We start from the raw sequence: 14,989 nt of genomic DNA, 5'->3' as shown, positions 1-14,989 counted from the left end.
CACAAGGTAACTTAATCGGCAAAATTACTTCTAACTTTATCAAAGTTTGTATATTTTCCATTTTGAAAAAGAAATGGAAATAAAATGTTTACTCTTCTTCCGAGCAAAAGTTTGTGTTCTTGTGTACTTGTACCACGGTATTTCATTGTATGTTATTTGTGTATGGCTATGATGTTGTCCCCGCTGTTCCCCGGACCTGGGGGGGGGGGGGGGGGGTCGTGGGCGTGGTTACAATTGACTGGTGCAAAATTATGTTAATTAACTGTTCATTTATTCTGTATTTCCATTATTATGCATTTAATTTTGAAAGGTTTTTAATAAATGTTTATGCACACGTTTACGTAACAATTATGATTATCGAATCTTAGTTATGTTGAAAATAATTAAGATGTGTCTTTGTTAAATACCATTTATCTAATATATGACCGTTGCATTCTAATATACTGAAATAAATGAAAAAAACAACACCTTTAAATTAATTGTTTTTATAATTATAGTCAATCATTTTAAAAAGAAAGTATATAATTGAATTTTAGGCATAAAATACAGCCGCTTTATTCAATTGGTGTGTGGGGGAGGGGGGAGGTGGGGGAGGGGGGCATTGTTTTTAACTAGCCAAGTTGACAGTGAAAAGCATCCATAAAGTTATGAGTGTAAATTCCTTGAAGGACCATGATGACTTAGTCCAAAAATTATTGTAATAAGAGTGTGTTTCTGTATTTATTCATATATCATAAATGTAGATATTGCGCATACTTTCACTGCGTAATAATTATCTGGTGTAATATCAAAATGCCCTGGAATTCAGACCAAAATCCCCTGGGAAGCCTCTCAGAAATATGTCGTATCGGGGGGCGGGGGGGGGGGGTGGGGGGGGGGGGGTTGTTGAGGCAATATAGGTTATCTACTTCATAATTGATATGACTTGAACTATAGTTATCACAATAGTTTGGCAGCACTTTCTATCGTAAAAGAAGTTCACAAACTTCATATTTCATATGACAAGAACTTAAGTTATGCCTAAAAAATAATTGTTTAGGGTAACATCCCCAGAGCTACTAGGAAGGGTAAGTAGGGATTTTTTTTAATTCAAATATTCTGTAATTATAGTCAAAATCGTTCTCTTGCAAATAGCGCTATTTCATGCAAATGGCGCTCATATATTTCTCTTGTAATGAAGCTTCATTCTCTCAAAAAATGAATGACAGTTTATGTTTAATTAAAACATGTGTTTCACCTCAGTCCGAACTTAAGTTGCTGGTTGTCAAGTCATAAAATTTTATACGTTCGCTTTTATGAGAGAGCGCTGTTTGTAAACGTTGAAAGTGTGGGTTGATGTCTATTACTTGACCATAAAGTAATTGATTGAACTTTAAAGGGACTAGACACCAGATGATACATTTGCAAGAAAAAAAGAAAATTTTCAAGAACTGGCATAAAATTGATACCAGTGTGTACAACGCATTGAATCTCTCTTACAGATGTATTACATCGCTTACGACACATGTATCTTTTGCAGTTTTTGCGTATTTTTCCGAATTTTACTGGGGATGTCTACCACGTAAATCCTAGTTAATTTAAAAGCATCATATGTGTACCTTTACAATTAAGTGACTTTTACGGCCTTAATAAACCCACAATAAACTGGAAAACCATAATTCGCTAAATTTACATGGATTAACTCACCTGAGACAGCGATAAATTAATCTTTAATCATGTAACATGATGTATTATCGGCCTCATACTAGGTTGTTTTGATAATGTTAGCCTACTTGTGTGATATTGTATTTACCTATTTTGGGACCAACTGGTGTCCATCCCCTTTAAAGAAATATTCAAAAATGTTTGTGAAAGTTTATAGTTTACAAATGTATGCTAAATGAATATGATGCTTAATGAGGGAGATCAAAGCGATGGAGATTTAAAAGCTCTGGGCACAACCTTCCCAAACTCTGTCAGTCCACCAACCGGCTTTCCCATTACAGTAACGTTGAAGTCCGCAGCATCGACTTGCCAGTTATCTGCCCTGAAAATGTATGGTATACCAGTGGAGTCAAATATGTTCAAACATCTTGTAGCCTAGAGCACCCACTTGTCAGTAATCAACCCTGGAATTGTATGGTGTTCAATGAAGCCGAACATGTTTAAACCTGTTGAATAAATGGATCGAAAAGCCCGTTTTCAGCTCTAAAAAATGTATGGTATACCAAAAGGGTCAAATATATTTAAAACAAGTTGTATTCCGGACCCTCAAGATTTCAGTTTCAGTTGCCCTTTAAAGATTATAGCGAAAAATAGAGGTCGTTGATATGTGGCATTTTTCAGCTGTTAAAATGTACGGTATATCATTTGGACCAAATATGTTAAAGAAACGATGTAGTTTGGAGTGCATGGCTGCCAGTTTTCTGCCCTTAAAATGTTATGGTGTATTATTAGGACCAAACATGTTCAATCGAATCGTGTCAAAGCGGTAAAATGTTACTTTTGTTCCTTTATATAAATGCATTTACATTGTAAAATAAAAGTGGCTTTATAGGAGATTAAATGCCATAATAACCATTGGAATTGAGAGATTTGGATTTTCTTAACCTATATTTTCTGAAAGAACTATTTTTACTGAACATTTGGCCATGTTCTGCCACTTGGCCATGAATGAGTTATGAAGATATAGCATGAAGTATACGTTACCCATTGATTTCAGAAAATATAAATAATTGTCAAACCAGTAATGTCGTATAATGTTTAAAAACATCGACCATCTTTTTCAAATTTAAGCCCAAAAAAGCAAAAAATGCCTTAACAGATACTGTGTACAGGCCGTATTGTATGTAACTGTATGTAACCAATAACTGAAAAGTAACGCTTTTGTTACAAGCACTTGACTTCCATTAGTATTTCTGAGAAATATAATTATAATTGAATATAATATTTATTAAGTTTATATGAAAATTCTTTGGAGAACAACACAGTTTAATAGGTTAAATTACGGGAATATAACTGAGAACTCCGTGCCACAAGACTCCAGGACGGACCGACTGAAGTCAATCTATTTGCCCCCCCCCCCCCCCCCCCCACACACACACACACGGATTCATATCATAGTCTAAGCAGTATAAGTCAGAGATGGTGTAGAAAAGTTTTCGGTTATAGCTATATAAATAATAATAATTATATAAAATAATGAGCAATAAAATACAATTTACCAAGGAGTGTTGCAGCTATGTGTGACGGTCATGTATCTGATCCCGAGGTCATAGAACATGCGCAGTGCGCCGAAACTGCTGTCAATGGAATGGCCTCCTTCTAATCCGACAAGGCTACCGATCTTTCCCGCCTTAAACGCGTCCATGATCCCTATAAAAAGTACAAATTAACCTTCAAATTTATTGACATTTATGGGCATGCGCAGAGCACTAAAATGGGGTCAATGGAATGGCACTATCTTTTCCGATTTGGCCCGCTTTTTACGCGTCCAGGATTTCTATAAATACACACAGAAGCAGCCATGTGTGTCGATTATTTTTCTGACATTCAGGTTATACACCATGCGCAGCGTACCGAAACTAAAGTTAATAGAAGGGTCTTCCTCTTGCGATCTTTCCCGTCTTGAATGAATGGAGCAGCGCACCTGGTGAAAATTAAATGTGCGCCTTTCTTTTCCAACAGGATCTATGTACATGTACAACGAAGGAAAAACATTTCCCTGTTAGGAGAAGGTATTATTAATAGAACCAACAGTGTGTGTATACCACGTGATAAGTTGCGTCATGAATGCTACTTCGGAAAGCAAGACTTTAAACAAATATAACTACACTATTTCTTCACCATTTAAAACGAAATAAAGCACAGTCTAAGCAGCTTACAAAGCCCCGCATTCAGTCTTTTACCAGAGTTTGAGTGAGAATTTAGTTTCTGAAAACACTTCGAAAAACCTTTTCCAAAAACTGCCGTCTAATGTAGCACTGCCAAACGATAGTTTTGAAACATGTTTGTCGAAATGTTGTAGGAAACTAATCACCTAATCAATTTCCAGTAATTAAACGAAGGCGGGACTGCCCTTTGTTTCATTTAAAATGGTGAAGAAAAAGAAAAGTTATCTTTATTTTGAGTCTTCTTTTAAGTAAAATGATGCGTTCCGACCTCGCATATATGACGTAATTTAACAAGTGGTTTACACACGCGGACCAATGGCCAAGTTAACTCAAGCATATTTTTCTACTGAAGGCTAGATATGAATCGATTTTAAAACTAATATATATGTTTGTTCCGTTTAAAAGCAGTGTCACCTGGGCGCTTCGTTTGATTTTTGGGTACCTAAGTCTAAACTAGGAACTCAAAGACAAACTCTATATTTGTTATAACTAATAAATGGGTAACACAAAAAAGAAAAAGTGTTATCAACCATATTTTTGTACGCGTTGAATGTTCGAAATAGAAAGGAACATTTGCGTCTTAACCATACTTTTAAAATCGTCATAAATAAGAGTACATCATATGTGAACGAAAGAAAAATACAATTTTACATGTAAGAGATGTTTACTCATAATTTATCAAATTTGTATTGTTTTGTTCTAACTTTTACTGGAAAGAAAACACTTTACTCATCTTTAGTGACATAAAAGACAGGAATACTTTGCTGAATGATATAAAAACGATCTCAAACATAATTCATTTTTAAAATAGGTTAAAAACCATTTGCTGGATAAGGCAAACGAATAACAGAATGCATGTCTTTTTATAACGTATCCTCCTTGTCAGAAATGTCAAAAGTGTCGACAGTTTTTTATAATATATTTAAGAAGCTTTAATTTGCAATTCTTTAACTTTTTTTGATTAATCTTCATTTTATTTATATTTTTATTTCTTTCTTTTATTTGTAATTGTATTCAATTCAATAGTTGGTAAAATATGTGAGTCTTTTAGAGCCCGGATTATACTTAATTCTGAAAGACCTTATATTGACCTTCAGCATCTTGTAGCTGTACTCTCACAGATTGAACGTTGTGACAATTTCTTGATTTTTTTTGTCTTAGAACAAGCCAATTTATGCGGAAATGCATGGAAACCAGCGATTTAAGACAGCTGACAAAATATCAGATCGCAGACTTTCATGTTTGATTTCAAAAATTGATGTTTAATGCATTCTACATAAACCGTAAGTAACGCTTTAAGCCATTAAACATTAATTTTCTAACGGAAATAAAAAAAAGTTGTCAAAACGGTTAATATGTTAGAGTGCAGCTTTAATGTGTGTGTGTGTGTTGTTTTTTTTACTGTAAACAGGGATTCTAACAGCTGACAATTGTCAGTACTGGAAAAAAGCCGGGCGCCAGTTTGACTATGAGGGATTATTTACCAACGCCACGACGTGATAGCCCAATTGTTTATTCCATTGCTGCACTCTGATTGGACAAGCGCGGTATCATTTAGTTTTTTACCCATGGTAAACGTCGTTTCAAATAACTTCTTTACATGTATTAAACCATTCCCTTACGCAATGATCTCCCTTGGCGAGCAGACATTTCTGCTACCACGAACAAAAACAGCAGGAGTTCAGCTGGGTTTTTTTCTTATTTCAATTTCCAAACATTCTAAAAAAACTTAAAACAAACATAGCTCAAAGTTTTAAACGCGGTCAGCAGATTTTGACCATCATCACATGATAAGCGTGACGGTAGGAACGGCTACGTGCAGTGTGTGATGTCATTCCGAACTCCTCGACCATTTCCTATAGAAAAAACATCGAATGTATGCCGGTATATGTGTAGAAGAAGTTCGTTAAATTTTGAGTGGTATTATAATTTAATTGTAGCGTTTTAGCTTGTATTTTTATATCTAAGCTTAAATTGATTGCCAGTGAAGAGTATAATTGCAAACATAATTAAGATTCCCGAGAGTTAAGTCATAAAGTTTATATGCTATACCGAAATTACTACGCGAACTACTTGCAGCGTAGTTAAAGTGTACAGACCTCTGACAGTGTAAACCGTCCTTATACGAAAGTGGCCGAGGGATTCCGAATTGTTTGATGTAAACGTCTGATAACGACTGATAGATTAATCTATATTTATTAAAACACTCACACACAGTCAATATACACATGGTAATTCATAATTAGTAGATTAATTCGTAATATTAAAAATAATAGCTACAATCTACTTGATAATATATTATCCTCTCGATATCACAAAAAAACTTCTCACATAAGGCTAATTTATAAATTTATAAATAAAAATAGGCGAGTTTAACAAAATAATAAATATATATGCATACAAAAAAGTACATACATATTCGACTGAAAACTAGAAACTGAATATTATTATTAAGTTGAGTATGTTAATACCAAGGCCTATGGAATTTTCAACAACTTCTGTTCAAAGAGGTCCTGGGCAAGTTTGATTATTTTTTTAATAGAAAACAAATTAAAAATAGAGAGGAATCAATGAATGAAATGAAGATACATATGTACGAGTATATAAATTACGCGAACAAAAACTAGCTGTTGAAATATTCGAAAGTACAAAGATAACATTATATTGGTAATAACTAATTATAACGTATACTAGCGGAATACTATCACACATTTACTATCAGCATATATAAATATGGAGCAAAAAGGTTAGTGAAAAAAACGTTAACATTTAAGACACCATTAATAATGTGTATTGTCGACAGACTTGTCATCTTTGATTATTTACAATTCACATACAGAAAAAGGGTTCCATACATCTACTTTTTACAATTAGGCCTAAATACATTGACGGTTCGGGTTACCTGACCCTACATCTGAATTAGGGACCGACCCTACCGTTTTTGTAGTCAGTTAGTAAAAAGGAAAAAAACACGGAAAATATATATATTGCTTTTTTAGTGTTTGTTTTAATATGTAGTTCAAAGGCTTTAAAGCTTCATACAGAAGATTACTTTAACACCATTCTCCAATTATGAAAAAACGTTCATATATTAGGCCTTATAAAAATATCAAAAAAGCCTCACATGTTTTTGAAAAGGATGTAACTCTAATATATTTCTAAGATGTGTGCTATAATGCATACCTTATGTATCACTACAAAAAATAAATAAATGATTAGTTTTTTTTTTTATTTAAACACTGCCGTTTTGAATTTGTATATAAGAACTATGGATCAGTGTGGTAATATTTGTTAAAAAATAAGGTTATTGTTGGACGACAAGAACTCTGAAAAAAAAAGAATGTAGCCGAAACATGAATAAAGGTAATTAAGGTGATTGATTCTCTCCGATTTCCGTTGCACTTTCATATATACAAGATATGTGTCATAACTTGTATGTTGTGCAAGTTTAAACTAGGGGCATGCACAAGTTAGTATGAGACTGGGTTACTTGAGACCAGTTAGATCCTTCTTTAATCTGTGGGAGTACCAAGGCATGGTCCGGAAGTGGATCCAGGCAAAATGCATACGCCAGATGACACCACTGCAATGCATCATCATCATCATCAGAGACCGTCACAGAATGAGGAAAATATGTGCGCACGTCATTCGTTATTCTCAGCCAAGGCTTGTCGTATCCCACGAGTGGATGTTCGGCAAACTTCGCGTAGTCAACAGGACATACAACAAGTGCATGCATGACTTCTCTTCTGTACTTGAATGTTCCTAACACGCGTGTTTCTGAATTCTTTCCAGCACTTTTCTCATACGCTAAAACAACATCATCGAAGTCCAATGTTAGCCTCTCGGTTCCATATCGCGACACATCTGAGGTGGCCTTATCATATATTTCAGCAGGTTCTTCACCGGGATATATATATTTCTCAATGATTTTTAAAGCATTTTTATCAACAGCTATTGACCACCATGTAAACCGTGATCTCAGCACATTACTCCATTTATCTTCATCGTACTTCTTTGTATTTCCTTTGATTGTATAGCCTTTGGATTGATCGATCAACCGTTCTTTCACATCGAGGGAAAACACCTTAACTATTTTTGAAAAAGGCAAGCCATTCCTAAATCTACCTTTTTTCGGCTGATCAATCTGTTTTGGTAGAATTTTCTCAATCCCTTTATATGCCTCGCCAACTATCCAGCCATTATTGGTTGCCATTATATATACCTTGTGCTTAATACGCGCTACTCCGATATCAAATCGTAATAAACTGCACAACATTTTCTAAATTTTCGCTTTACTTAGGACAAACTTAGATATCGATAAGGCCACACCAAATTAATGTTTTGTTCCTTGGATTTTTGCCAAAAGACGTTGGAGCGAGCGAGCGAAAGAAAAACAATTTTGCCATTTTTCATAAAACCCGAAACTCCGCCTATCGTTCGCCGAGCGCCGGTGCGCACCGCCGAACTGGTGTTTAAGCACTACGCGGACGACGCTCGATCGAGCCGTCCACGCGGGCCACTAGGGGAGCTAAGATTGATGTAAGCGACTTGTACCAAGGTTGTGTTTCTTCGTCAGGATATAACTATTCTTATTTACTCATATTAACAAGCTATCAAGAGCTATAAGTGTAATGAAGAGGACAATATATATCTAGGGATTCAAAGGTACTGTTGTTTAAACGCTATCTTATTTCTCTTGAACCAAAATAATGGAAAATAATATTAGAGGTCACTGACCAAAACAAACATGGCGTCCCGCTCGTATTCCTGATGGAATATGAACTATTCGGTTCAAGAAAACCCAAGAATCATGAATGGATCGGTCATACAGAACTGTTCAAAGCCATTGCAACAAAGATTGAATCTACCCACATAAAAGGTTTACAGAGAATTCGCAACATGTGGCGTATATATCTTGATAATTTAGATGACAAGGTGAAGATAATGGCAGATGGGGTTTCCTTTAGGGGCAAACAGTTACGCGTGCTAGCTACAAACCCCGGTAGATTAGACGGGGAAATCACTGTACGTGTACGAGTAAAGAACATTCCATTGTCTGCCGATGATGGAATCATTGTTAGAAGCCTTACGCTGCGTAACACTGAGGTTATAAAAATTGCGAATTGACGGCCGTTTAACAAATTGTGAAACAGGCGATAGGTTAGTCATAGTCAAATCCTCCTCCCTCAAGGTACCCCTACCAAATTTCATGTATTTCGGCTAATTTGTAGGTCGGGTCATCCACGTCAAAATCGAACGTCAAAATTATTTCATTACATGTATTAATGCATTTTGATAAGAGTCATTCACATAAAAATATTGCGCTGAATGCTTATCTAAATGAAGAATTCTCACAAATGTCAGATGTCGAGTTATCTAGAGAAGGACCCGGTACAACTTAAGATATTCGTGTGTGTGACTCACAGTATAAAGATTGCTTGTGTATTGTTCTCGCATAGCTATGTTTATATATTTATTGCGTAAATGAATAATTAAGGAATGAATTGCGGGGTTGATGTCATTGTCGGGGTATGAACGCAATTGGGCTGGTCTAAGTGTGTGGAGTCGAAATGAAAAGCTTATTTACCCTCGCCATCGGGTTATACCCATTCGGTGAGCACGCTACGTTTTACAATATTTCTACAGATTTTAAAAACATTTTCTGCTTCTTGATCGCAGCTTGGATGCTATGGACTATATATATATATATATATATATATATATATATATATATATATATATATATATATATATATATATATATATATATATATATATATATATGTGTGTGTGTGTTATATTCTACACAATAAGTAAAATTCTGCGGTTAAAACTTCAATACTTAAGTAATGTCTTAAGAATCTATCACATACATATTTAAATCGAACACTTCAAATACATAAATAAAAATTCTACTAGAAAGAATTATACTGTACAAACATTTTAGTCTCAGCCTACATTTATATAAAGAAGATGTCTAAATTATAAAATAGTCTACGAGAATAAAGTTTCATATTTAATTTTAGATACAACGTATCCTTGGCATTATATCAACTAGCTAGTGTCCAACTGTTGTTGTGTTGATTTTTTTTTTTTTTTTTTTTTTTTTTGGACTTATTGAACCTGGGTCTACCCATGGGGATGGTACGCCGAACTTACTAAATTTGAATTGAAATAGGGTGCTGATATGTAGCAATGTAGAACAGGGAATCTACAATTTGGAATAAACAATGAACCATGTTCCTGTTAAGTTAAGCTGTCTTCTTCAGCAGCGACGTCATAAGGTAAAATTCTGGTCACCTGTATTATGACTTGAATCAAATAATACTTAATTGAGTCATTGTTCATCATTCAGATTTCCATCCAAAAAGAGTAACTAATATAACGCAATATTTTAGCTACCAGTATCAGATACACATGTTTTATTGCATAATTATCGATTCAATTAATGATCCTTTAGTGCATGAGACGATGATCAATGACTTCCAGCATGGTCAAAGAACATTTATTGTAAACAATAAGATTAAATTTCCAAATTTCGAGCCACAATGTTTCTTCGATATACAGTATAAAACACCGCGCATCGGTTACTTCCCTTCACATAAAACACCACGCATCGGTTACTTCCCTTCACAAAAACACACACACACACGTAGACTTTTATATTTAAGTTCAAAAATTGATGTTTTATGCATTTTTCTTAAACCGTTACTGCCATGAATCATTAATTTTAGAACGGAAATATAAAAATATACGATCTGAGTTAATGTCGGCAATCTTATATCATTGGTTTGCAGATATTTTCGCAAACATTTGTTCTTTCCAAGACAAAAAATAGAAAAGTTATAAAAATGGTAAATCTGTGAGAGTGCAGCTTTAAAATAGGAGCGGTATTCCGCGAAACGAAACATCAATTTGTTGTGGCCTAAAGGTTTATTTGAACTATTGATCTCATTGCTCTGTGATATCCCTGAAGGTGTTTATTTAAGGAGAGTAAATATACTACTCTTAACAATGAAGAAAAGTCAATAAGATTTACTGTGCCCTTCTAAATTAAATTGGCCATCAAATAGCATATGTCTTGCTATCAAGAAAAATAAGTTGAATTAGTGGTAACGGATGAAAAAATAATCTGTTTTAGGGAATGGCAGTATTTTTGAATCTGCCCTACCTTTATTTGTGTAAATCAGCAGTCAGCCTTTATTGATTTTAATCAGGTGAATCGGTATGTTTAAACGGAGACTGGGCCGGTACACGGAATTTAGTGGTCAACACTATATGAGGTCCAATGAGAAGGCAGTATTTCTCAAGTTTTCCGATACATTTATTTCAGTAATTCAACATTCAGCCGCTATTTATTTAAATCAGATGAAGCGGTAGATATAAATAGTGGCTGGCCCATTTATGGGATAATAAACACAATTTAGTTGATAGTATAATATTTTGTCCAATGAAGATGCATTATTTCTCAAGTTTCAAATTCATTTATTTCAGTGAATCAGCAGTCAGCTCTTTTTTGTTTTAAATCAAGTGAAGCGGTAGATATAAATAGTGGCTGACCAGATTATTGCATAGTCAACACAATTTAGTTATCAACATAATAATTTGTCCAATGCGAAAGCAATTTCCAAAAATTTTACTTCATTGAATCAGCTGTCAGCCGTTTTTGGTCTAAATCAGGTGAAGATGTCGATATAGACAGTGGCTGGCCCAGTTAGTGAGTACACAAAATTATGAGAACAATTCAAAAGTAAAGTATGTACTTGAACAAAACAAATGGGACGTCGTCGCATCAAACATCTATTTTTGTAAGTAAAAACTAACATGCTTTAACCGTTACTTAGTGTAGCCACAATAATGTGCGTTTAGGTAACTTTTTGTAACATTTAGATATTCCCTTAACGCAACAAGTCGACTGATTCACACCAATGTAATATTAATTCTTCAACTGTTACTCCACAATATTTAACACTGCATTGTAACATAAAAACACAAAAGTTACACTTCAATTATTTTAACAGTGTTTAAGCCAATACTTTCTCTTAGTACACTAATGTGCAACTTAGATTGAACTTAAATTTGAGTATAGAAACTGATTATTTTTATTGGCCTGACCAATTGGCAGAATGGAATCACTGAGGCATGTCTAAGGATAAGGATAAGATCAATATTGAATACCAGCCATGATCGACTTCTGTCAACCAAGCATCGCTATTTTGGAACTATCTAGCAGCTGGCCGTTATCTTTCCGCTCAATATACTTAGCGCTGGAATCTGTCATTCTTGGCCAGGAAAACAACAAGTGGGATATGGACGCATAGAATCGCCAAAAATAGAAATCGTCAAAGACTCTGAAGCGGCTGTTTATATGGACTTTACTTAGTGTAGACCAATAAAAACCTAAAAAATACTTGCACAAATAAATGTTTTTTTCAACTGTGTCGCATCAAATAAACAACTTTGAAACAAAATGTTTACCAACATGGAATTTGTGTTCGGACCACTTTAATAACGAAAAAGCGAAACATGAAATGACGTCACCTTTTGATGTAGTCACCCATTCAAATGTATCAGAGTAGCGCGTGACAAACTTCTTGATGACGTCAAGTTGCTCGAGGGACAGAAGAACCGAGTCCTTGTAGCTGGATTTGCAGACGACATAACAAGCCCAGAACTGAAAACAATTATTATCACTGTTTTAGTTACAAATTAAATATTTCCGATCCACATTGAACAGTGTATACCACGAGATAAATTACGTCATAATTATATGCTACGTTGGAAGGCAACATTTTGCTTAAAACGAAGACTTAAAACAAAAGGTTTCAAAACTAAAGGTTTGTCAAAGTGTGTTAAGAAACAAAACTCTCAATCAAACTCCGGTAAAAGATCGAAGACAGGGCTCTTTAAGCAGCATAGACTAGATTGTGTTATGTTTGATTTAAAATGGTGAAGAGATAGTAACGTTATCTTTGTTTTGTCTTCATTCAAAGCATAATATTGCCTTCCGAGGTACTTTTTATGACGTAATTTATCACGTGATATACATGCACTGTTGTTGATATCTTAACGTCGATATTCATCCCACTCATGTCGGCTTCCCCAAAAACCAGTGTGTATATACCACGTGATAAATTACGTTATATATGCTACGTCGGAAGGCAAGAATTTGCTTAAAATGAAGACTTAAATCAAAGATAACGTTTCATTAACAACACCATTTTAAATGAAACAAAGGGCAGTCTATGCCGCTTAAAGAGCCCCGCATTTGTTCTATTTCCGAAGTTTAATGAGGTCATTAGTTTCATCAAACACTTCGACAAACCTGTATCCAAAATAATATTTTTTACAGTGCTCCGTCAGAATGCCGTATTGTGAAAAGGTTTGTCGAAGTGTTTTAAGAAACTAAACTCGCAATCAAATTCTTGTTAAAGACCGAAGGTGGGGCTGCGTAAGCGGCGTAGACTGCGCTATGTTTCATTTAAAATGGTGAAGAAATAGTGAAGTTAGCTTTGTTCAAAGTCTTTTTTTAAATCAAAATATTGCCTTCCGACATAACATTTATGACGCTATTTATCACGTGGTATACACACACTGAAAACGTCTTGAGATTAAACGGAAGAGAACAGACCAGACAGCTTATTCGACTTATACAAGAGTACATCGTCGTAATACATATAGTTACGTATATATAAACATGTCACGTATCTAATCTCAAAAACAATATTATAAAATAGAATGTAATGAAGGCAAAAAGTTTATGTACATTGAATACAAAATAATTATTATGTTAACTTTGGCAGGGAGGGAAAGTTTCATAACTACTTTATTAAGTTATATTATTTATGAGAGAGTTGCGTATAACAATTGCTTCTTTTATATATTTACAAACATTTATAACTTCCTTTTTTAATCAGATGATACCAATAATTGATGGAATTTGAATACAGATGGATAGTAGAATCGTTTTATATAAGTTTTACGTAACTGACGATAACATGGACAGATACATATGTAGAAGGTGGTGGTAAACTCAACACTTCTCAGGGTTCTACTATTTATTACCAGTATGTAGAAAAAACCTATAAATATAATATATACGTAAATATAATATAATACAATAAGCAAATGTTTAAAATACATTATACAAGGTACAAAACAATGGCCACATGTTTGAACAAAATAAAAGCAAATACAAAACGGGTTTAATTATTATTTAGATATTAATTAATACAAACGAACGACTAATAGTAATCTATGTAATTATATATAATAACTCACCAGGCTGTGAAACGATACAATCATTTAAATAAGATTCAGACAGTTATGTTGAAACTGAATGTATTAACTATATACGGACAACTTTGCAGTTGTGCGTAAAGGTTGGGAATGATTAGAGAAACCTAGAAAATTAGTAAGGGCGGTGGGATAAAAATAGGAGAGCCAATGAAACTGTTAGTTAAATATAAATATACCCGTTTGACCACTTTCATACATAACCTCATACACTCATTTACATAAACATGAGAATCACATGGACAAACAAGTGACAATAACAAACAGGACAGTTGGGGTGGAGTTATAATTGAAATTGGCCTATTCTACACATATGAGGTAATATTCATCTTCTATGCCCATTAACTAGATGTTCTTTAAAGTAAATAATAATACCACCGCTATTTCTACGGGCGTTTTTGTGTTGAAATATTCTGTAAATTGTCCCCTGGGCAAACATACTCTCATGGAAAATTTGCCCCAATCCTCTCGATATACCTGTGTAAGCGTTCGTTGAGTTCCATGACAGCCTTCCGACTAATGATTTACTTTAATTTAAAAACAAAACATAATCCAAATCCGTATCAAACTGTTGTCCAGCGTTTTACTTTAAGATCTATACCTGAGCGCCAGCCCCGCCTAACAATACGTATGTGGGTCGTATAAAACTGTTGTCCAGCGTTCTACTTTAAGATCCATACCTGAGCGCCAGCCCCGCCTAACAATACGTATGTGGGTCGTATAAAAATGTCGGCAAGCGTTCTACTTTAAGATCTATACCTGAGCGCCAGCCCCGCCTAACGATACGTATGTGAGCCGTATAAAACTGTCGGCAAGCG

The 14,989-nt window shown here is 34.6% G+C and overlaps 2 protein-coding genes across 3 annotated transcripts in view; one reads left to right on the top strand and one right to left on the bottom strand.

Annotated features, from left to right (window-relative positions):
* The window catches only part of LOC128224324 (tRNA N6-adenosine threonylcarbamoyltransferase, mitochondrial-like), a 451,923-nt gene that overhangs the window by 340,150 nt on the left and 96,784 nt on the right, over nt 1-14,989 (top strand). The gene's annotated exons all lie outside the window — the stretch shown is intronic.
* Nucleotides 1-14,989, bottom strand: part of LOC128222193 (dipeptidase 1-like) — a 59,983-nt gene that overhangs the window by 37,240 nt on the left and 7,754 nt on the right. For both annotated transcript variants that reach the window (XM_052931474.1, XM_052932225.1), the window contains exons 3-5: nt 12,417-12,549; nt 3,204-3,354; nt 1,942-2,026 (exon numbers count right to left, since the gene is read on the bottom strand). In XM_052931474.1, coding sequence (XP_052787434.1) covers nt 1,942-2,026; nt 3,204-3,354; nt 12,417-12,549 — 369 coding nt within the window. The remainder of the gene's footprint in view (nt 1-1,941; nt 2,027-3,203; nt 3,355-12,416; nt 12,550-14,989) is intronic.

This window comes from Mya arenaria, chromosome 1 (assembly GCF_026914265.1).
Source record: "Mya arenaria isolate MELC-2E11 chromosome 1, ASM2691426v1".
Taxonomy (NCBI): domain Eukaryota; kingdom Metazoa; phylum Mollusca; class Bivalvia; order Myida; family Myidae; genus Mya; species Mya arenaria.
This window is presented reverse-complemented; position numbering and strand designations above follow the sequence as displayed.